The following is a 24,108-nucleotide window of genomic DNA, read 5'->3' as shown; positions in this document are numbered from 1 at the left end:
AAAATATTCGTAAGTCCCCACCAGACCATTATTCCTCCAAATTAATTTCTAAAAACAATAAAATAGGAAAACTTTCTTTAAAAATTTTTACTTATTTATTCATTTTACAGAAGTTGGGGAACAGGAAGCATTAACTTCCCTATGTGCCTTGACCAGGCGGTAAATTAGGAAACTTTTATATAAAATTATCTGGAACAATTATACAAATCAGCTGGTACACTTTATCAGACATTCCTTATCAAATGGGCCACATCTAAGTAAATTTCTGTTTAAATGAACAGAAGAAACAAAAGGGGAAATGGAAAGAAATCTCCTCTCAGATGATTCATGTTACACATCTCTTGGGTGTAAGAATCTTTGGCAGAAATGTGCAAAATAGTATCAGTGATGTTTATATTAAGCATTTATTTACTTTATGATGATGATAGCTAACATGTACTGAGTGCAAGATATTGGCTAACTGCTTTATCCAGATCTAAATTAATCCTCACAATCCTATGAAATAGGCGTTATTACTATAGCCCTTATATGGATGAGGAATCTGTGGTTATAGATGGCAAGTACTTGCTCAAAGCTAACAAAGCCAGTAACTTATAAAGTTGGTTTCTGCCTACCTGATTTCAACATGCATTCTCTTAATATGCCATGATCAGCTATCTTGTGTGCCTAGTCTGTACATGGGAGAGACTGTACTCAAGTCCAGGGTATAGAAGATGAATAAGGCATGATCCCTAAGCTCACAGTATAGGACAAACAGTCCTTCCTGGACATAAGGCTAGAAAAGTACTTCCAAATACTACAGGGTACAGGATGCCAGTTCAGATTACCCTACTAGTATATTCCATATTACAGAACTCATTCACTTTTGGGGGTCCCTGATTCTTGGTCTCTTGTTATATATCCTTGTTGGGTAAAAGGTGTATTTAGGACATGCTGCCTGACTAGAGAACTATTTTCTAGCTTAGGCAAGCTTCCCAGAAATTATTGAAACGCATCAAATTATATAAAATCAATAACATCACAACAGTGTTCAGGTAACAGATCTAGTAGCAATTGAAAAGTTGGTCTCTTCCACATTCAAATGGTAAGAGATGTTGCCAATCAGTTTAGTCACGACTAGGAGAACAAATATTAATTAGTCCAAGACTCAGGTCTGGTCTCTCTTCTCAGAGATCATTAATTATATTAGCTTTAAAATGGCTATAAAGGTCAATAATTCTTAACCTATGGTTCATTACCAATGCAGACAGATAATGTTTTCTTATTCTTGTATTTTTCAGAGCTAGCTTCCTAACAGTCTTATATAACTTGATAATTGTAGACAGTATAAGGCCAAGGAAAAGGTGAACGGTATTTCCAGCCTTATCTGGCACTTGGCTACATTTATCGCTCCAAGCTAGTCTTCAAAGAAAGAGGAGGCAAAGTAAAAGAACTCATATTTGACTACCTAAATTCAATATATGCCAAGTGCTGTAATAAGAGCCCCTTTTCTATTTTTCAATTTTATGTTAATACACTCATATGAAACAGTGGTGCTCTCAGAAGTTGAATACCTTTCTCAGGAACTTACAGCTAGTAAATAACATTGCTAGCATTCAGACAGAGGTCTGTCTACACTACATACTCTCGAAAAGAAAGTGGCTTTCGGCAGTTGCAAGGTCCTGAGTATCTTTGTGAGGATAGGTTTCCAGAGCTAGAAGAGCTGAGGGAAGTGATGAGAGGGTGAGAAAGGCGGGCAGACCCCGAAATGTACCATGAAAATTGTTCTTTTGCCCTTCTTAACAATGTCCTCTTGGGATATGGTTTGTAGAGAATGAGGATGATGTATTGTTATTGATGGTGTACTGATTTACATGGGCACAAAATTCTTATAATAAAACTTCCCTAGTATAAGTTACATTCAAATATTAAGTTTGCATATTTCAAAATAATGATCTCCTTCAAATGCAGCTATGTATTTGAATATTAAAAAACAGACCTCCTGCCTGACCAGGTGGTGGCACAGTGGATAGAGCGTCGGACTGGGATGCGGAAGGACCCAGGTTCGAGACCCCGAGGTCGCCAGCTTGAGCGCGGGCTCATCTGGCTTGAGCAAAGAGCTCACCAGCTTAGACCCAAGGTCGCTGGCTCCAGCAGGGGGTTACTCGGTCTGCTGAAGGCCCATGGTCAAGGCACATGTGAGAAAGCAATCAATGAACAACTAAGAAGTCGCAACACGCAAGGAGAAACTGATGATTGATGCTTCTCATCTCTCTCCGTTCCTGTCTGTCTGTCCCTGTCTATTTCTGCCTCTGTAAAAAAAACAAAACAAAACAAAAAACCCAAAAAACAGACCACCTGCTTTTCTCTCCCCTCTTACTTGAAGGGGATTCATGACCTTACAATTTGTTTTTAAGAACTGAAAATTTGGCCTGACCAGGCAGTGGCACAGTGGATAGAGTGTCGGACTGGGATGCCAAGGACCCGGGTTCGAGACCCCAAGGTCGCCAACTTTAGCGTGGGCTCATCTGGTTTGAGCAAAAGCTTACCAGCTTGGACCCAAGGTCGCTGGCTCGAGCAAGGGGTTACTTGGTCTGCTGAAGGCCTGCGGTCAAGTCACATATGAGAAAGCAATCAATGAACAACTAAGATGTCGCATTGCGCAACGAAAAACTAATGATTGATGCTTCTCATTTCTCTCCCTTTCTGTCTGTCTGTCCCTGTCTATCTCACTCTCTGACTCTCTCTCTGTCTCTGTAAAAAAAAAAAAAAAAAAAAAAAAAGAACTGAAAATTTGTAGGAAATCTTACTTTTTGTGACAGCATGGATGGACCTGGAGATTATTATGCTAAGTGAAATAAGCCAAGCAAAGAAAGAAAAAATATCATACGATCTCACATATCTGTGGAATCTAATGAACAAAGTGAACTGAGGAGTGGAATGGAGACAGAGGCAGGGTTACAGGGACCAGGGGGACAGAAGTCAGAGGGAAAAGGGATGAGGGGATGAGATCAGAGAAGGTAAAGGGATTAGTGAAACTACATATACATAACACAAAGATATAGATAACAGGATAGCAAATCCTAGAGGGAAGGGGGGATGGAGTTAGGAGGGGGACAAAGGGGGTAAAAAAAGGAACACAGGGGTGGGAGTGAGGGAGTTCTATTCAGTGGGACACCTGAATCCATATAAACACAATAAATTAAAAATTAATAAAAAAATTTAGACATTAAAAAAAAGAACTGAAAATTTGTAGTAAACCATAAAATTACCTTAATTGACATAGGAGGCTTGTCTGTTAAAAAGTTTTTGATAAAACTTCTGAGAAGACATAGGAAGAAATGAAACAAATCTCAGGCAAGAAAAGCATTTGACAGTATGGTCCATGTTACAACATGTAAAGATGCTTTGATTTGAAGAGCAGATGTTAGCATTTGAAATCAATCTTAGCCAACTGCAGATTTGCTCACGAGAGATAGATCAAATAAGTGGGTTGACATTTTTCTGAAGATATTTAGAGGAAGTTTTACATATTTGGCAAGATGAAAATGAACATGTCTCAGAAATTCACACAGATGATTTGCTAGAATCTTATTTGCCTCACTGGAGAGCCAAAGGAGGTCGCCTCGAGACCCCGAGGTCACCAGCTTGAGCACGGGCTCACCTGGTTTGAGCAAAAGCTCACCAGCTTGGACCCAAGGTCGCTGGCTCGAGCAAGGGGTTACTCGGTCTGCTGACCTGCAGAGAGAGTGATGAGAAAGTTTGTTTTACATGGAGGGTAACATTATTATTGTGCACTTTACTTTCTCAATCATTTCCCTCCAACTCTCCAAAGAGAGCTGCTACTGTCATTTTTTCCCTTCATACTACTATAATTGCACTAACCATATCATTCACATATTTATTCCCCTAACATGCACTGAAGTTCTACAGTGCATCAGACACAAATTGTATTGGCAAGTCTATAACTGTGCTGCTCAAAATGTGGTCCACATACTGGTGCTGGCTTGTGAATCCATTTGTTACCAGTCTGTGCCAAGGTTTAAGTGTTTAAAAATTTTAACAGCAATTTAGCAGAGTAATCTGTTAGTTGCTTTTAATAGACATTTTTATTTGTATGCCATTTAAAAAAAGATTTTATTTATACATTTTAGAGAGAAGAAAGAGGGAGAGAGAGAGAGAGAGACAGAGAAAGAGAGAGAGAGGAGAGGAGAGGAGCAGGAAGCATCAACTCCCATATGTGCCTTGACCATGCAAGCCCAGGGTTTCGAACCAGCGACCTCAGCATTCCAGGTTGACATTTTATCCACTGTGCCACCACAGGTCATCATTTTTCTAATAATTCATTTTCATTTAATTTCTAAAAATATTGGTCTGTGAAGAATTAGAATTTAAAGGCTGGTTCTTTACCTGTGATAATACAAGAAGCATTGTTCTAGAGGATAGAAAAGACCTCTCCACTTGACACGGCCTCAGTTTAACCCTATGTGAGTGTACAATAAAAGTCCTTCCATCCTTATATATACATGTTTCTGAGGAGTATATATAAAGTTTAGGCTTTGTAAATAGGTTTGAGGAATGTTGATTTTTTTGGTTTTAATAAAAGGGTTATATGCTAATAGAGAAAGGTGAGACAGGAAGGTAGTGTCAAGTAGAAAAGACAATTTGATACAGAATAGGAAATCAACTGGCAACTGGGAAGGCAGCAGGTGTAATATATTACTATAAGCCTGGGATAAAGAAGTCAAGAGGGTAAATCAAGGTTTATTGGAGGGAGGAAGACAATCAGTCTAGCCTCTGCTATTTGGCCATTCTTCAGAGTCCCCTCTTATCCCAGCCCCTAGATGCACCTTATCCTCCAGCCATGACTAACTGCTGCATTTCCTAGACATTGTGTGTGTGTGTGTGTGTGTGTATTTTATTTTATTTTTTTTGAGAGAGTCAGAGAGAGGGATAGATAAGGACAGACAGATAGGAACGGAAAGAGATGAGAAGCATCAATCATTAGTTTTTCTTGACACCTTAGTTGTTCATTGATTGCTTTCTCATATGTGCCTTGACTGTGGGGCTACAGCAGACCAAGTAACCCCTTGCTCGAGCCAGCAACCTTGGGTCCAAGCTGGTGAGCTTTTGCTCAAACCAGATGAGCCCGCGCTCAAGCTGGCGACCTTGGGGTCTTGAACCTGGGTCCTCCACATCCCAGTCCTACACTCCGTCCACTGTGCCATCACCTGGTCAGGTTCCTAGACATTATATTCTTGTGCCTCAGTGCTTAGCATACACTGCTCCACTCCAACTAGAATGAGCACCCCACTCTCCAGTATGTTCCTTAATGACCCAATGCTATGCCAACCTCCTCTCTGACTGTGGTCCCTAATACAGTCTGCGGCAAAGCTATTTGATCCTCCCTCAGTGCACCTGCACGCTTGTTTACACCTGTGTCATGGTATTACCAGAATATGATGCACACGTGAATTTTCAAGTCAAATTTCATTGGCACTATATTATTTATCCTTCCTATCAGAGTTTAGCACATAACTGGAACTCAAATATGTGTTGAACCACACTGAGTATCAGAGGGCAAGTACAAGGGGTTGGTTAGAGCTCTTGGAGGCTGAGCAACCAGAAAACAGGCTCACTAAAGAGTGTCTAGAAGCCAATCCAGAAGAGCTTCTCATTTAGGGTTCAGCAGGCTGTAGAGAGGGCCACTTAGAGCTGGAGCACAGCAAAACACAAAAAGCAAACCAAGCAGCCAACTGAAAAAACCCCATTCTCCTTAAGGGGAACAGCTAAGTCAATCAGTGAATTGCAGGTAAAAGCATATTAGAATTTAAAAGCTTGCTCTGCATTAAGTTGAATTCATGATTTGGCAGAGTACCTGAAACTTACATATGAGCATGTGCTTCATTACCTATAGTCTGAGGAACTTCAAGGTAAGGAGAATTTTCAGGCAAAGTGGCTGACTAAGCACATAATAGTGTAGGCTAACATCTACCATGGCAGACCAGAGCAATAGGAGGTAAAGCTTCAGTCTAAGGTCACAGACCTTCTCATTCCTCCCTTCTCATTCCTCTGGGGTGGGAGCAGCTACGACTAGCAGGAAACAAAGAAAGTTTCTATTTACTGGTATCCTGAACATTTTCATCATTGGAATGCCTTTCTTTGCTCTGCTTTCCTAGTTTTTTTTGTGGCTTTTTTTTCTTCTTGTTCTCTTTTAGCACTGCCTTTATGACTTCTCCACTCTCAAACTCTCTCCTCTCTGCTCACTTTCTGAACTTATTTCCTTTCTTTCATTAACTTTTTTTTTTTTTTTGAGAGAGAGAGAGAGAGAGAGGGATAGATAGGACAGAAACGGAGAGCGATGAGAAGCATCAATCATCAGTTTTTCATTGCAACGCCTTAGTTGTTCATTGATTGCTTTCTCATATGTGCCTTAACTGTGGGTCTTCAGCAGACCGAGTAACCCCTTGCTCGAGCCAGTGAGCTTGGGTCTAAGCTGGTGAGCCTTGCTCAAACCAAATGAGCCCGTGCTCAAGCTGGTAACCTCGGGGTCTCAAACCTGGGTCCTCCGCATCCCAGTCCGACGCTCTATCCACTGTGCCACCACCTAGTCAGGCACCTTCATTAATTTTTAAATCACTTCTGTCAAAGTCCTTCTTCTAGGCTTCTGCTTCATGGGTTATACAGAGCATCTGTCTTTTGGTACATTCTTAATAACCAATTCTAACTCATGGACATTTAAATGTCTGTCTCCAGCAATTTTTCTTGTGGTGTTTTCCTATTTATGGGGGAGAGGGTGAGAAAATATAAATGGTTTCCCTGAGAAACCAGGTTTCAGTATCCTTGAAACATAATACCAGTACTGTAATCAGTGGTGAGATCCCTGTGAAATAATACTCTGGCCCTGGCAAAAGTACTGTGCTTGGAAAGCATACAATCAAAATTCAAACTGGCTGGGAAACAGTGGAGGTACGTAATTTAGTAATGAGAAAAAGATCACTATTTGAAACATAACACAGTCTTCTCACTGGCAAAGTCAAACAATGAAACAAACCTTTCTTTCTCTAGTAGGTCTGTCATTCTCCTTATATGTGTCCTAATGTGCCTGAAACTGGTCAGAAACAAGCTAGAAGAGACATAACCAAAGAGATTCTTAGAGACTCCCTTTGCATTTTTATTTGCTTCCTAGAAACCCTTATTGAAGAAGAGATAATACAAGGCCCTTTTCCCTAGGACATGTTCCAAAAAGGATGACACTGTTTCTTATATGTTATTTATTTTTAAACATATTTTACTTATTCATTTTAGAGAGGGGAGAAAGAGAGAGAAGGTAGGGAGGAGCAGGAAGCATCAACTCCCATATGTGCCTTGACCAGGTAAGCCCAGGGTTTCAAACTAGTGACCTCAGCTTTCCAGGTCTACGTTTTATCCACTGCACTGCCACAGGTCAGATTCTTGTATGTTATTTGCAGGCATAGGGATATTCCCTTGAATTCCATCAAATTCCACAGTCAGAGATCCCAGAATTTTACCCAAAGGAAAAAAAAAAGCCATAGTATTGAGAGGGAAATTAACTTCTTCAAGTTATAACTTTCTTAATAAAAGCAAGCAAAGCCAAAGATGATTTTGGCTTTCCAATGGGCCCTAGGTATCATGTAGGGGGCTTCCTTTGCTATCACTACAACAGCCTCAATTATTCTCAAAATGGTGATAAAGGGCTTCAAATGTTTAAACTGAAATAAAAGAACAATCACTAAGACCCTGGCATTATCAATACTCTGAAACATGACACCTACAAATTTGCAAAATAGAAAGCAACCCTGAATTTTAAAGCAAAGATAGACCTGTGGTGGCGCAGTGGATAAAGCATCGACCTGGAAATGCTGAGGTCGCTGGTTTGAAACCCTGGGCTTGCCTGGTCAAGGCACATATGGGAGTTGATGCTTCCAGCTCCTCCCCCTGTCTCTCTCTCCTCTCTCTCTGTCTCTGTCTCTCTCCCTCTCTCTCTCCTCTCTAAAATGAACAAAAAAGTTTTAAAAACAATAAAGCAAAGATAAATAAATGTTAACAAGGTAACAGTAAGCATAATGCATTTGTAGAACTATGGTTTTTAAAGTGAGTTGGCGTTTATTATTTCACTTATTCCCTAGGCTTATGGAACAAGTATTATCCTTTTTTTTTTTTTAGCGAGAGAGATAGGGAGAGATGAGAAGCATCAACACATAGTTGTGGCACCTTAGTTGTTCACTGCTTTCTCATATGTGTCTGGGGGGGGGGGTCTAGCTGAGCCAGTGACACCTTGCTCAGGCCAGCGACCTTGGGCTCAAGCTAGTGATCTTTGGGCTCAAGCCAGTAACCATGGGGTTATGTCTATGATCCTACACTCAAGCCGACGACCCTGCATTTAAGCCAGTGACCTCGGGGTTTTGAACCTGAGTCCTCAGCACCCCAAGCCTACGCTCTATCCACTGTGCCACCATCTGGTCAGGCATTATCCTTCTTTAATAGATGGAAAGCACCATGCACAAAGTTGGATAGCTTAAATAAGTGATTTCCATTCTTTAATAAAATCTCTCTACTTAATCTACTTTCCTAATCTCTGCTTTTTTAAATCACCAGATTTTTTTTTTTTTTTTTTTTTTTTTTTTTTTTACAGAGACACAGAGAGAGTCAGAGAGAGGGATAGATAGGGACAGACAGGAACAGAGAAAGATGAGAGGCATCATCAATCATCAGTTTTTCGTTGTGACACCTTAGTTGTTCATTGATTGCTTTCTCATATGTGCCTTGACCGCGGGCCTTCAGCAGACCGAGTAACCCCTTGCTCAAGTCAGCGACCTTGGGTCCAAGCTGGTGAGCTATTTGCTCAAACCAGATGAGGCCACGCTCAAGCTGGCGACCTCGGAGTCTCGAACCTGGGTCTTCCGCATCCCAGTCCTACACTCTATCCACTGCGCCACCGCCTGGTCAGGCAAATCACCAGATTTCTTGAAAGAATTATCTATTCTTGGTGAGTTTATTTCCTCAACTATTATCCATTTTCGAATCTTGGCAGATTATAGTTTGTTTCCTCAAATATCAACTATTCTCAAAAAAGATCACAAATGATCTATAAGGTATCATGGGATTCTCAGTGGAGTCTCAAATATTCTTTGAATGAATAAAATTTCCAGCAATTCCAAGGACTTGTTTTTGATACTCATTCTTAATCTCAACTCCCTTCTGAAACTCTTTCCTCATTTTCCATGCCTTCACTTTCCTCTGTTCCTCTCCAGTATCAGAAAAATTAACCTGCTCAAAACCTACTCATCTTTCAAGATCCCTTTCAAATGACAATTCTGAAGTCCTCCACAACGCCTTTATACGAGCAGCAGTCACTCTTTCTCTGAGGTTCCACAGTACTTTATACTACTAGGCACTTATCATATTATATTTTTCTTCTTTTTTTTGGCAAGAGAGGGAGAAAGACAGGAAGGGAAAGACATGAGAAGCATCAACTTGTAGTTGTGGCACTTTTAGTTGTTCATTGATTGCTTGTCATACATGCCTTGACTGGGGGGCTCCAGCAGAGCCAGTTATCCTTTGCTCAAGCCAGCAACTTTGGGCTTCAAGCCAGTGATCATAGGATCATGTCTATGATCCCATGTTCAAGCTGGTGCCCCATGCTCAAGCTGGATGAGCCCGCACTTCTGATGGTGACCTCAATGGGGTTTTGAACCTGGGACCTCAGCATCCCAGGTTAATGCTCTATCCACTGCACATCACCAATCAGGCACATATTATATTCTCATTGTTTTTTTTTTTTTTTTTTTTTTTTTTTTAATTTATTCATTTTTTAGAGAGAGGAGACAGGGACAGATAGAGAAGGGAGGGAGGAGCAGGAAGCATCAGCTCCCACATGTGCCTTGACCAGGGAAGCCTGGGGTTTCAGGCCAGTGACCTCAGCATTTCAGGTCGACGCTTTTACCCACTGCGCCACCACAGGTCAGGCAATATATATTCTCATTGTTAATTTCTCTTTTTCTCTCCCTTATACAGTATAAGTTCTTTGAATATGAAACTGGCTTATCATTTTGCATCTCTTGTGGTCAGCAGATTAACTGGCACTGTAAAGTGCTAACAAAAGTGTGAATGAACTGCCAGTAAGTGGCAGCACTATAGCCAGAGCTCTCTGCCACAGATGGTTCAGAAGCAAAGGCTTACCATTAAATTTCCCACCTTTTATTCTATGAACGTTATCAGTCTAGTGTCTCAGAACTAGTTGCTTTTTAAAAATCTTTCATTTAGCAGCAACCTGTCCATGAAAAATCATTTCCAAACAGAACTGTCACACAGATAGCGGTGCTGTACATGTGCAGTTATGACTCTCCTGTGATCTGTCCATACACTTTTTCTCGACCATGTGAGGACACCGGGAGAAAGTGGCCATCTGCAAGCCAGGAACTGAGCTCCACCAGGAACCAAATTAGTTAGCACCTTGAACTTTCCAGCCTCCAGACTTGTTGAGAAATAAATGTCTGTTGTTGAAGCCACACAGTGTATGACATTTTGTTTTAGCAGTTCTAGCTGACTAATACATACCGTTTAAATATTTTCTGGAAATTTCTTTTTTTCAGGTAACTCTAATTGTTAGAAAGTTCTTCCTTATTCTATGCTAAATCTTTCCCTCTATATCTGAGAGTTGAGTGTAAACAAAGAAATTGGAGATATGACCACAATGGAAGAGAATAATTTTAAAGTAAAAAATAAATCTGTGACTTAAACACAGAAAAAATTTTCAACTCAAAATCAGTAATATAGCAAAAGTTCTCCTGAGAGGCATTATGGTATATCACAGAAAATAATTTACAGAAAGACACACCATTTTTAAATTAAGGTTCTGCCTTTATTTGAGTGATAACCTTATCAATCTTCAATTTTCTATCTATAAAGTGTGAATAATAATGTATAGAGTTGTGATAATGTATCAAAGTGCTTTGAAAAACTGAAAAAGAATATAGGAATATAAGATATTGTTAGGCCATCCCTTTTCTTCTTGTGGCCATGTTTATAGAATTATTTATATTAGAGCTATTTATATTTAGTTCTGTACAATGTTATCTAAATTCGGAGGCAAGAATTGCTGTGACTCTGAATCAGTGAATCCACAATGCACTAAACAAAATACTTTGTCACTAATATCTAGGAGTGGCCTGAAAACCAAAAAGGAAATAGCTTGTTTTAATTATGGTACATTAAATCACAAAAAATGTTTTGCCTATTTTAGGTGTAGTACATAGCTTAATAGAAATACTTGCATAAAAGAATTCTTTTTAACCAAGAAAGGTTGTCACCAAATCAAAGAATTGCAGTGTTGTAAAAGGATTTAGTCCTCTGAAGATCATCCACTATAATACCTTATCTGATGCATACATAATTTCCCTCTGTAATACTCTTTATTTTTTTAAAGATTTTACTTATTGATTTTAGAGAGGAGAGAGAGTGAAGGGGGGGGGAGCAGAAAAAATTAACTCATAGTAGTTGCTTCTCATATGTGCTTTGACCCAGCAAACCCAGGGTTTTGAACCGGCAACCTCAGCTATCCAGGTTGATGCTTTACCCACTGCGCCACCACAGGTCAGGCATCCTTTGCAGTAGTGTTTTTTTTTTGTGTGTGTGTGTATTTTTCTGAAGCTGGAAAGGGGGAGAGATAGTCAGACAGACTCCCGCATGCGCCCGACCGGGATCCACCCAGCACGCCCACCAGGGGCGACGCTCTGCCCACCAGGGGGCGATGCTCTGCCCCTCCGGGGCGTCGCTCTGCCTCGACCAGAGCCACTCTAGTGCCTGGGGCAGAGGCCAAGGAGCCATCCCCAGCGCCCGGGCCATCTTTGCTCCAATGGAGCCTTGGCTGCAGGAGGGGAAGAGAGAGACAGAAGGAGGGGGGGGTGGAGAAGCAAATGGGCGCTTCTCCTATGTGCCCTGGCTGGGAATCGAACCTGGGTCCCCCGCATGCCAGGCCAACGCTCTACCGCTGAGCCAACCGGCCAGGGCCGTTTTGCAGTAGTTTTGATGGACAGGTATCCATCTGCTGCTTAAAATACTTTCTTGAAAATGTAGGTTTTTGCAGGTATCACTAAGTGTTAAAAATTGGGCTAAATAAACTTTGTACCCTGTGATTGCTACTCTCGAGTCTTGTATTTCTCTGAGAGCCACTCAGAACACATCAATTTTTCTGCTTTAGAATAGTTTTGTCCCTCTCCGTGACCAGGTCCACTTAGCTGTGCACTGCCCTCATTATACACTAAGCAAGTTCCTCATGTATGTGCTTACAGTGGGACTATCACCTTCTTTGCTATAAACAGTGTGTTTCTTTAATCCAGGGGTCCCCAAACTACGGCCCACGGGCCACATGCGGCCCCCTGAGGCCATTTATCCGGCCCCCCGCCGCACTTCTGGAAGGGTACCTCTTTCATTGGTGGTCAGTGAGAGGAGCATAGTTCCCATTGAAATATTGGTCAGTTTGTTGATTTAAATTTACTTGTTCTTTATTTTAAATATTGTATTTGTTCCTGTTTTGTTTTTTTACTTTAAAATAAGATATGTGCAGTGTGCATAGGAATTTGTTCATAGTTTTTTTTATAGTCCGGCCCTCCAACGGTCTTTGGGACAGTGAACTGGCCCCCTGTGTAAAAAGTTTGGGGACCCCTGTTTTAATCCAATCCACTGAGATCTTTATGGATACTAAACTGTAGAAAAAATATATATGCTTTTCCTCTCAGCTTTAAAATTACCGCAGGTCAAAAGCAAAAAATAGAAAATCTTGACAATTTGAATTTTAAGCATTCAAGCCATAGTTGGAACAGATTGCTAGATAAGGGTGGCTGTTAAAGAACCTTCCAATGATGCAATAGCTCAGGAATAAGGATAGATCTATACATTCCGAAGTCAAGTCCTTCTCTATCATGGGGATTGTGGTTGAAGAGTAATGGCAAAGGAAGCCTGTGAGGCAAAAGTGAGGTCAAACCTAATAAGAACCTAGAGCTGCCAAACCGAAGCACCATTGCTTAGCCCTTCATTAAATACAGTGATGATATAACCAGAATTTTCCATGACAGTCTTACTGGGTTCTATTCAATTTCTCCATAAGTTACTATAATGTTTCATTATAATATATAAATTAGATATACAATCCTGGAAAGAAATTGAGAAGGTCTGAAGAAAACTATAAGTATCTGATTATACTCTAAATTCCTCCCAAAAGTTTGATAACAGAAATGCCTGTTTAGAAATCCTAAATAACATGATAAACAGGGACTTTATATCACTTCATCCATTCAGGATAACAGTAACAACTTCTCTGAGTCCATGCGTGATTGTCCTGGAAAATAACCTACCAATCACCATCTACATGAAGTTCATGACAACATAATCTGTGAGCAACAGAGCTCTTTGGCTGTATGGGTGGTATGTTTTAGTTGCTTTCCCAAGACTTTGGTTGACAGACAAAAATTGTATTTCAGGAAGTCATAAATCTCAAACTCATTTTTTTTTTTACAGTGACAGAGAGAGAGTCAGAGAGAGGGATAGATAGGGACAGACAGACAGGAACGGAGAGAGATGAGAAGCATCAATCATTAGTTTTTCATTGCAACACCTTAGTTGTTCATTGATTGCTTTCTCATATGTGCCTTGACCGTGGGGCTGCAGCAGACTGAGTAACCTCTTGCCTGAGCCAGCGACTTTGGGTCCAAGCTGGTGAGCTTTGCTCAAACTAGATGAGCCTGTGCTCAAGCTGGTGACCTTGGGGTCTTGAACCTGGGTCCTCCGTATCCCAGTCCGATGTTCTATCCACTGCGCCACTTACAGGTCCCATTACGAAGAGAACCAGGGAAAGCTACAGGGAGCTATAAAAGAGGTGGTTACTAAACTTCACTACATAAAGTACTGGAAGTTGATCATGAATGGCAGTATGCAAAGGTGACAATGCCTTCCGTGTTTTAAAACAAGCACAGCAGGTCAGCTGCCATTGGGAACATTCACTTTGTACATCCAAAACGTCCTGTAACTTTTTTTGCATTTGTGAGCTAAAATTTACTACCAACTTGGTTTCCAATTGTGACAAAGCCAACTAAAATCTGCAGGGTTGCAATGGGTATCGTGAAAACACACAACTCAGAGAACAGTGAAGTTTTCACTCAGAGAAGAACTTAAGAATGTTCCATGTTGTATGCAGAGGATATGAGAAGAGATTAAGGTCAGCAAGAAAACGTAAAATGGGACTGTACAGGATGATGTGTATATAGACTTTATAGAGAGGCAGGGAAAGAGACAGACAGACAGACAGGGAGACAGGAACACCGAGCTGTTCCTGTATGTGCCCTAACCGGGGATCGAACTTTTAAGCTCTGTGCTTCCAGATCAGGCTCCAACCAACCGAACCACCCGGCCAGGGCCAGGATGGTATACTTTTCATCCGCATTACACGGTGACAGATTAACACTCTGTGATGAAAACACAAAGCTTCTTCGCGGCATGAAGGACAGAAGGTTGCACAAGTAGCACCACCACAGGCCCGAGGCAGTGGCTTCTCCATCCCACTACAGTACATCCTAGTGTGTCCCCAGCGTCACGCAGCAGTTGCTGGACAGCTCCACCAGGTCGGCGCGTGAACCGCCCCAGGGCGGGCGAGAGGGGTGCGGGGACCGCCTGTGCCCGGAGCCCCAGCGCAAGCCCTCCCGCACGCCCCGCACCGGTTCGCAGCTCGCACCCCGCGGGAGAGAACACGGGGCAGGAGGGAGGGGCAGCGCCGCCGCGTGCCTCCGAGGGCCCGGCCAAGCCGGGGGGCGACGTCGAACCTCCCTCCGCTCCGGCCGGGACGGAGCCACAGGTGAGAGAGAAGTTGCGGCCGCCGGCCGCGGTGGCGGGGCAGGGAGAGCACAGCGAGCTGGACGCGGGCATCTGCACCGTCTCGGACGAGGTCCCGCGCCCCTAGTGACTTCTGCCCGCTCCCCCGGGGGCTTCCCGCCGCAGGCGGCTGGCTCGCGGGCCGGCCCGCCGCGCCCCTCCCGGCGCTGCCCCGCACGCCTCAGCCCCTTCCGGGCTCTGCGGGGCGGGCTGGCGCTTGGACCCGCGCTGCACGTCCAGACCCCCGGTTCCGATGTCCGGCGCCCCGCTCAGCCCCACTCTAGGGCTCCCATCAGCGTCCCCGTCCTCTCTCCCTCCCTCAGGGCGCCCCTTTCCCCGCCTCCGGCGCCGGGTCCCGTCGGTGGCGCGCGATGCCGTCGCCGCCCCCGCCCCCCTGCAGCCGCCGCCGCCGCCGCCTCTCCTCGGGCGCCCACCCGGCGCGGCCCCCGTCCCAGGCCCGTCTCCTCCGGGAGCGGCCGCCTCCCAAGTCCGCCCCGCCCGGCCCCGCCCCGCCCCGCTCCCGGGCGGATACAGTTTGAAGCCCCTCAGGATCTCCCTGGCACGCTCGTCCTTGGCTGACATGATGCGGCAGCTGCCGCCCGCAGCTCCTCCACGCTGGCCCGGCGGAGCCTCGCAGACGATGCCCGGAAGGACTGAGCCGCAGCCCGGCCTGGAGACCTCGGGCGAGCAGCGGTAGCGGGCAGACCTGGACCGGCCTCTGCCTCCCCTCAGCTCCCGCTCCTGATCCCTTCTCCTTCCCCTACCTAGGAGTGCCCACCCCAGAGCCAATAGAAAACCCGCCTCGGTGATTTGCATCCTGACCAGCCAATAGAAACACTCAGCGGCTTCGCAGGGGGACGAAGAGCGTCGATGGGAAGGGCCCTCCCCTGGAAGTCTCGTAGGACAAATTTTTCATTCGTTGTTGTTGCCTAGAGTTTGCCCCAGCGGAGGGTTGGCTTTAGATCTGCATAAGCTCCAGGGGCGCGCTCCCGCCGCTGGGCACACTAGGTCTCTGAGGTGACTGCAGGTTGCACTGTGTGATGTGGCAGAGACTACATTTCCCAGCATTCTAGGGGAACATCGTAGAACCATAGATCCCAGCGCGCAACAAAGAGGTGCAGGGACTACAAATCCCAGCAATCCATAAACCCTATTCCTCTGTAACTTAGACTCCAGTGTGCCGCGCAGTGTGCGCAAATCCATAAACCCTCGGTCAGGGTTGTTGGTTTTCTGAATCCCGAGAGTTAAAACCAGGCGGGAAGACCCTCTTGACTCTTAAAGAAGATGACAGCCCACGGAGAGGTAACTTCTGTTTACATGGAACTCAGAAATCTCCTCCAGATCGTGGTAAGACTGTAAACAAAAAACTGATTAAACCATGAAAGATAATATAACAAAATGACTCCTTCAAATCCTGTTGGTTTGTTGGTCTGGAGGGCCTTTTACGTGTTTTGCGGGGCTTTCTATTGTGCTCCTGAGCTGGATTTGGGGAAAGAGCGATTGTATACCCAGAATATCGATACAGGAAGGGACTTTAGAGAATTTGCTAATCCGACCCCTGTCGTTTTAAATATGAAGAAACCGAGGCCCACAGAGGCAAAGAGATTGTTCACCGGTCACAGCAAGTTGGGACAGAGTTAGAATTAGGCCCTAAATCTCCTGACCCGCAGCCTGGGCTCTTTGCACACTAGGCTGGCGATATTTTTGGCAGCATGGCTATGTGATGATTATTCTCCTTGGTGAAATTTCCACATCAAGATTGAGAGACCCAGAGGTTAGGTAAGCATTTATTTGGTGGATTTCCTGTAAGCGTGATGTTTGTTTATCTTCAGTCTAGGTAGGACTTGGTGTTTTGATTCATTCTTTGTTGCTCAAGGTGACATTTGATGCGATTTCAGGAAGTAGGTAAAATCGTAGTGGAAGTAAGCTAGGGTTTCCTTGGAGATCTCCTGTTTCTTTACCGAGGCCTTCCTCTTTTTGTCCCCCCTTTCATCCATATGGGGACCTACCCAATTTTTCCTTCCATGTAATTCAACAAACAGCTTTCTCAGCTTTTCTTATTGGCCAGGCTTTCTGTTAGTAAAAGGTGAAAGACATGGTCATTGTCACCAGGAAGATAATCATCTACTTAGGGAAGTAAGGAGATTCCACTGAGATTCAAGATGGACTGTAATAAATGGCATAAAAGAAAGGACATCAGAATGCTACAGAGGCTCTAATGAAAAGATGTATTCCAGCTGTCAAAACTTGGCAGACGCCTGACCAGGCGGGGCGTAGTGGATAAAGTGTTGGACTGGGATGCTGAGGACCCGGATTCGAGACCCTGAGGTCGCCAGCTTGAGCGCGGGCTCATCTGGTTTGAGCAAAGCTCACCAGTTTGGACCCAAGGTTGCTGGCTCGAGCAAGGGGTTACTTGGTCTGCTGTAGCCCCACGGTCAAGGCACATATGAGAAGGCAATCAATGAACAACTAAGGTGTCCCAAGGAAAAACTGATGATTGATGCTTCTCATCTCTCTCCGTTCCTGTCTGTCTGTCCCTATCTCTCTCTCTCTCTCTGACTCTGACTCTGTCTCTGTAAAAACAAAACAAAACAAAACTTGACAGAGAAGGCGGCTTTTGAACTTGAAGGATGGGTGGGATTTCTTTTTTCTCTGTTAAAAAATTTTACCTTTAGATTTTTGACATATGGTAAGGGCACAATTTTTGTATATGTGTACACCTGTGTCATCCCCCCCCACCCCAAATCAAGTTATAGAACTATTCCAGCACACTTTGTGTCCCTTCCCAATCAGGACTGCATCCCCTTGTCCTGATAAACACTGTTCTGACTTCTATTACCGTAGATCAGCTTTGTCTGTTCTTGAAATTAATTTAAATGTAATCATACAATATATACAGTATGAGTATGGGTTTTTTCATTTGTCAGTATTTTTGTGAAATTCATCTGTATGTATATAGCAGTAGCTTTTCTTTAAATTGCTGAGTAGTATTACATTGTATGTAAAAAGCACTAGTTATCTGTTTTGTTGATGGACATTTAGGTTATCAGTTATAAATTTGGTTTTTATTAACAAAGCTGCAATGAGCATTTTTATATTTCTTTTTGTGGACTTTTGCATTCATTTCTAGGAATGGAGTTGTTAGCTTTTACGTTGTGCATATGATCAGCAATAGTAGATATTGCCAGTTTTGCAAGTGTTTGTACCAATTTTCACCTTCACCAGCAATGTCAGAGTTCTAGTTGACTCTTATCCCTGTCAATACGGACTGTTGTCAGTCTTTTCTTTTTAGCCATTTTGGCTAAATGTGACATCTCATAACATATAGTTGTTATTGACAAGTCTTTGATGTTGAGAACCATTCCATGTGCTTATTGGCTATTTGAATGTCTTCTTTTGTGAAATGCTTGTTCAAGTGTTTTATTATATTTACTGGGCTGTTTGTCTTATGGATATATAGTTCTTTTTTTTTTTTTTTTTTTTACAGGGATAGAGAAAGAGTCCGAAAGAGGGATAGATAGGGACAGACAGACAGGAACGGAGAGAGATGAGAAGCATCAATCATCAGTTTTTCTTTGGGACACCTTAGTTCATTGATTGCCTTCTCATATGTGCCTTGACTGTGGGCCTTCAGCAGACCGAGTAACCCCTTACTTGAGCCAGTGACCTTGGGTCCAAGCTGGTGAGCTTTTTGCTCAAGCCAGATGAGCCCACGCTCAAGCTGATGACCTCAGGGTCTCGAACCTGAGTCCTTCCGCATGTCAGTCTGATGCTCTATCCACTGCGCCACCACTTGGTCAGGCTATATATAGTTCTTTATATAGCCTGGAGTTCTTTGTCCAATATATGCTTGCAGATATCTTTTCCTAGTCTGTGGCTCATCCATTCATTCTCCTTACTCATGTCTTTTCTTTTCTTTCTTTCTTTCTTTCTTTCTTTCTTTCTTTCTTTCTTTCTTTCTTTCTTTTTTTTTGTGGTAGAGAGAAGGAGTCAGAGAGAGGGACAGTAGGGACAGACAGACAGGAAGGGAGAAAGATGAGAAACATCAATTCTTTGTTGCGGCTCACTAGTTGTTCATTGATTGATTTCTCATAGGTGCCTTGACCTGGGGGCTACAGGAGACTGAATGACCCCTTGCTTGAGCCAGCGACCTTGGGCTCAAGCTGGTGAGCTTTGTTCAAACCAGATGAACCCGCGCTCAAGCTGGCGACCTCGGGGTCAGGCACTCGTGTCTTTTCATACACAAATTCTTAATTCTTAATTCTAGTGTGATAGTTAAGTGTTTTCTTTTATGATTAATGCTTTTTTTGTATAGAGTTTAAGAAATCTTTTGTGTACAGAGTTGGTAGGATTTTACTTTTATATTTTTTTCTAACCAGTCATCTTTTATTAAGTATGATATGAAAGGATTCAGAGGTGCTGGGGAAAGGTCATGGTCAGGAATGTGGAATCCACAGCAGGCCCTCTTCAGTGGTACTCTGTTGTCACTGTTCATGTTTGAGTACCTTACAAGAATGGCAGTAGTTGAAAAGCATGGAAGCTGCCAGTACCATAGAAACTCCAACAACGCTAACTTTCTTCACATTGATAAACTGTACTTGTTGTAATACCAGTAGTAACCTCTTTGAAATGCTTCAGCAATGCCTTTAGGGGTGAAATCCCACATCAGTATCCGGGTTGGCAGCTCCCCTACTTTGACATCCATGAGTTTCTTCTCCTTCAGTGGTATTACTGATGTCATTTTGGAGTTCAGCGTGTTGTTGGTAGGATTTTAATGGAAATATGAGAAGAGATTTGCAAAGAATAAGCTAGAGCAAGCTTGAGGCCCTGCTGTGAGCGATGGAGAGTGTATGTGGTGTTGGCCATGGGAAGGCCTGGAGTGTGTGGGCTGTAGAGAGGGTGAGGCAAGACAAAGCTGGAAGGGTAGGCAGGAGGCAGACCGTGAAGGGCTTTAGCTGCAGCCTTGGAGTCTGGAGGAAGTGGAGGCACTGCTAGAATGTTTACGAACTCAAACAGAACTTAGTTGTTTTCCTTCCACCACCAGATTTGCTCCTCCTCTCCTGCAGCCCTGTTCACTTCCCACCACCTCCAGACAACTCTGCCCTCCCCAGCCAGAATCCTGGGTGATGTCCTCCTTCCCTTTCTTTGCTTTTCACTGGTCAGCAAGTCTGATAGCTTCTATGGTCTAAATCAGGGGTAGTCAACCTTTTTATACCTCCTGCCCACTTCTGTATCTCTGTTAGTAGCAAAATTTTATAACCGCCCACTGGTTCCACGGTAATGGTGATTTATAAAGTAGGGAAGTAACTTTACTTTATAAAATTTATAAAGCAGAGTTACAGCAAGTTAAAGCATATAATAATAATTACTTACCGAATACTTTATGTCAGATTTTCGCTAAGTTTGGCAGAATAAATCTTTATAAAACAACTTACTATAGTTAAATCTGTCTTTTTATTTATACTTTGGTTGCTCCGCTACCGCCCACCATGAAAGCTGGAACGCCCACTAGTGGGCAGTAGGGACCAGGTTGACTACCACTGGTCTAAATGTTTCCAACAACATCCTTCTTTTACATGCCTACCTGCCACTGCCTTTATTCAAGGTCTCAGAGTCTCTTACCTGGAATATATCAAGTCACCGCAAGGTTTCCCTGCTCCAGTTCTCTCCATATCTAATCCATTCTTATAGCAGCTGGTGTGATTGTTCTCACATGGCAAATATTTATACCTCTGCACAGCTTAAAAACCCTAACTAGCTCCTTAGAGCTCTTAAGAGAAAAGAAAAACTACTTCATATGGCTTACACCCTTTCTGATTTGCTTGCTTATTTTCCCAGGCTCAATTCAAACCTTATCTCCTCCAGAAATCTGCCTTAAATCACCTCTCCCCAGGGACAGCCTTGCTTGTACTCCTAGGTGCCTGTGGCAACTGTCATGGCTGGACAGGCCTGTCTCTCCCAGAGGACAGTGAGCTTACTTTGCTGTATTTAGGTATTTACTGGGTATAGTCCCAGACCTGTGGTTTCCAAGACCCAGGATGACCAGACTCCAGCTCCATCCCTCATTTCTGAAATCTTGGTTCCAGTCATTGTTCCCCACCCTCCCTGCATCAGTGTATGTTGCATAGTGCAAACCTCTGAGACTGTGACCACTGCCCTCTTCCCCTTTTTAGCTGGAAGATGCCTGGTTTTTTTCTTCCCAACATACTCTCTCCTGTGCTTCCAAAGTGTTGTCTCATAGTTCTTAACACATTGAAGCTTTTTGAGGGCAAGAACCTTGTTTTTTCTTTATACAACCTTCTAGAACCTAATAAGTGCTAAAGAAAAATTTTTGAATAAATGAATGGGTTGGTGTTAGGCTCCTTTGCATCTATCCTGTTTGATATGTGCACGCTAAAGTGAAAAAGGCAAATAGGGGTCTTTTCTTTATCTTCAAGACCCGAAAGTGTGTGGTGTATACTGTACTGAAAGGATCAGAAGTGTTGTGATGTAGCACTTCTTTAGCCATCTTCCAGGGCAGTTGGTAAGTACCAGGTGTAGCCATGAATGAATGGCATTTTGGTCACAGAGGCATTGTTTTTTTTGGTGTTTATTTTTTTTTTACAGAGACAGAGAGAGAGAGAGTTAGAGAGAGGGATAGTAGATAGGGACAGACAGACAGGAACGGAGAGAGATGAGAAGCATCAATTATCAGTTTTTTGTGGCACTTTAGTTGTTCATTGATTGTTTTCTCATATGTGCCCTGACCATGGGCCTTCAGCAGACCGAGTAACCTCTTGCTCAAGGCAGCGACCTTGGGCTCAATCTGGTGAGCTTTGCTCAAACCAGATGAGTCCACGCTCAAGCTGGCGACCTCGGGGTCTCAAACCTGGGTCTTCCGCATCCCAATCCGACACTTTATCCACTGTGCCACCGCCTGGTCAGACACAGAGGCATTGTTGGATCAACCCGTCTCTTGCTTATTAAAAAATTTTTTTTCTGAGCAGAGGGTCAAAAATATGATCTTGGCTTCAGATAGCCTAGGTTCCAAAGTGGACTTCGCTACTTACTGGCTTTTGGATTTTGAGGCTTAATTCACCTGAAAAATGGGGATACTATTACAGGCCCTAGAATTATGAGAATTCAAGGAGACAATGTATGGCACCTGGCATATGGAAAAACGATTAATAAACAGTTGTTTTAGGCTTATTATGTTCTCACACCCTGGGGTATCTGGAGTCCCCATAGGGAGCTCCTGCTTTTGGGAGTGTGTTAAAACTCCGCAAAAGATTTCAGGTCCCGGATGGTGATGGTAATAACTTGGGCCCCCGTACCACCTAGGCTGTATTCCCTTTCTCAGGTCTTTGCCCACCCCGATTCCTGGGCTAGATTTCGTTAGGGACCCCTTCTCTCGCCAGGCCCCTCTAGATAGAGGTGTGAGACTGTGAACACAGTGAGGGGAACCTAATGGGGGCGGAACTGCAGTGCAGCAGCGGGAGGCTTCCGGGGGAGCTGCAAGGGCGATGGGTCGGCGGAGGTAGAAAAGCGTCGGACGCCGGGCCGATCATGGACGCTTGACAACCTGCGGGCAGGCGCCGGGAGGCCGGGACAGCGACCTAGAGGACGGAGAGGCGGCGAGGACAGGTAGGGGCCAGCGAGAAGGTGGGACCTGGCCAGCCATGTTCGTCGGGGCTTTCCGGCTTCGCGCCCGCGGTGGAGAAAGCCTGTGGCCACACCGCCCCGCCCCGGCCTCGGGGAGGGCGCCCCGCGGCTTCTCACTCGGCACCCGCCGCCCTGTCTGGAGCACGCCGCGGGCCCGCCCTCGCTGAAGTCCATCCCAGCCTGAGACCCATTCAGCTCCCGCACCGCGGCTGTTCTCTCTTTCCCACCCTCAAAGGCTGCCTTTTTGCCCCTCTGCCACCCATCAAAATAGCGCCCCCGACGACGGGAATTCATCACGCCTATGTCTCTCTCCTCCTCGGGCCCTCCCACTCCAGAAGAAAGCGATTATCAGCACCGCCTTACCTCTTAGTCCCCACGGACTTTGCTCCTTAGGCTGAGATTTTTTTTGAGAGACCGATATTTCTGTCCCATTTGTCTAATCCCTTCCCACCCCAGGCCCTTCTGTTTAATCTCTTCACACGTGTCCACTTGAAGGGAGGTTTTCCTTCTCTCCTAACCGTCATCTCTTCCTCTTCCTCCTACCTTCTCGCCTCTCTCTTCTTTTCCCTTCCCTTCTACCCTCCTTTCTCAGCAACCTTTATTCTCTGGCACCTTTTCTGTTTCCAGTAAGACCTTAGGTAACTAAAAGCGAGGCGATGTCTTTGTTTCTCTAATACTTCTGTAAAACGCCTGCCTCCCCAGGGAAACTTAGTTTCTCTTGCACTGGACTATTTTTTGAATTGTTCTCCACTTCAGCTTACTCTTTTCATTTTATCATATTGTCCCAATACGTATCATGGAGGAGTGATCTTTTCTTATGCAGGATTCCTGTACAGGAGGTATGCAGTGTGTGCGTTCACGTACACTCAGCATGTGATTAGATTATACAGTTGAGGGACTCTCCTGTCCCTAATGTTTTCAAGATGGTAATACAATATCTTTATTGTTTTTTCAAATCTTTTTATTTTCTTGAGGGTTCATACAAATTTTGAATTCATGTTTGGTAAAAGGTCTCTTATCAGTAGGAAGCCAAATTTTTTTTGTGTGTGTGGAGAAGCAGATGGGTGGTTGTCCTGTGTGCCCTGGCTGGGAATTGAACCCAGGACTTCCACACGCTGAGCAGACGCTCTACCGCTGAGCCAACCAGCCAGGGCCAAGAGGCCAAATTTTTTTCATGCACCTACACAGCATCTATTTTCTTAGTTTGAATATGTTGCTGCTTATCTTTCAAGATGATATCTCCCCTTTTTCTATGCTAAAGTGACTTATTTTATTACATGAGATGTCTTTCTTGTGTGTTTTTTGTCTTTTTCTTGTCTGTACTTGGCTGTCGTTTGGAGTCTGATGACACACAGGAAGCTGTAATTAACTGATTGCTTTTGCTTACATCTGCCACCTGTGTATGGGCAAGATATTCTCTTTTTCTTAACAAGAGTCTATAAATGAGGTGGATATAAAACAGCTACTGAGAAACTCCTTTGTGTTTCTTTAGGTTTAAGGGCTTAGAATGTCTTTAGGAGAAGGTCAGGTGGGGATGGAGTAGTTTTTACTATGTGTTTTGAACCTCAAAATAAGGACAGAAATCCCTTTAACCTCAGGTTG

At 43.9% G+C, this 24,108-nt stretch overlaps 2 protein-coding genes and 1 pseudogene across 4 annotated transcripts in view; 1 reads left to right on the top strand and 2 right to left on the bottom strand.

Annotated features, from left to right (window-relative positions):
- PDE6D (phosphodiesterase 6D) overlaps window positions 1-15,681 on the bottom strand; it is a 49,767-nt gene extending 34,086 nt beyond the window's left edge. The window contains exon 1 of the mRNA XM_066233010.1: window positions 15,398-15,681. Coding sequence (XP_066089107.1) covers window positions 15,398-15,681 — 284 coding nt within the window. The remainder of the gene's footprint in view (window positions 1-15,397) is intronic.
- A 324-nt stretch (window positions 15,682-16,005) lies between these two features.
- COPS7B (COP9 signalosome subunit 7B) overlaps window positions 16,006-24,108 on the top strand; it is a 34,746-nt gene continuing 26,643 nt past the window's right edge. The window contains exon 1 of one of the 3 annotated variants that reach the window (XM_066280716.1): window positions 16,006-16,167. The gene's annotated coding sequence lies outside the window, so the exon portion shown is untranslated. Of the gene's footprint in view, window positions 16,213-22,400; window positions 22,489-24,108 lie in introns of those variants that run through there. The other 2 variants (XM_066280713.1, XM_066280715.1) reach the window with 2 other exon arrangements.
- On the bottom strand, window positions 19,350-19,606 carry LOC136306416 (ATP synthase subunit f, mitochondrial pseudogene; annotated as a pseudogene).

This window comes from Saccopteryx bilineata, chromosome 5, assembly GCF_036850765.1.
Source record: "Saccopteryx bilineata isolate mSacBil1 chromosome 5, mSacBil1_pri_phased_curated, whole genome shotgun sequence".
In the NCBI taxonomy this organism is placed as follows: Eukaryota; Metazoa; Chordata; class Mammalia; order Chiroptera; family Emballonuridae; genus Saccopteryx; species Saccopteryx bilineata.
This window is presented reverse-complemented; position numbering and strand designations above follow the sequence as displayed.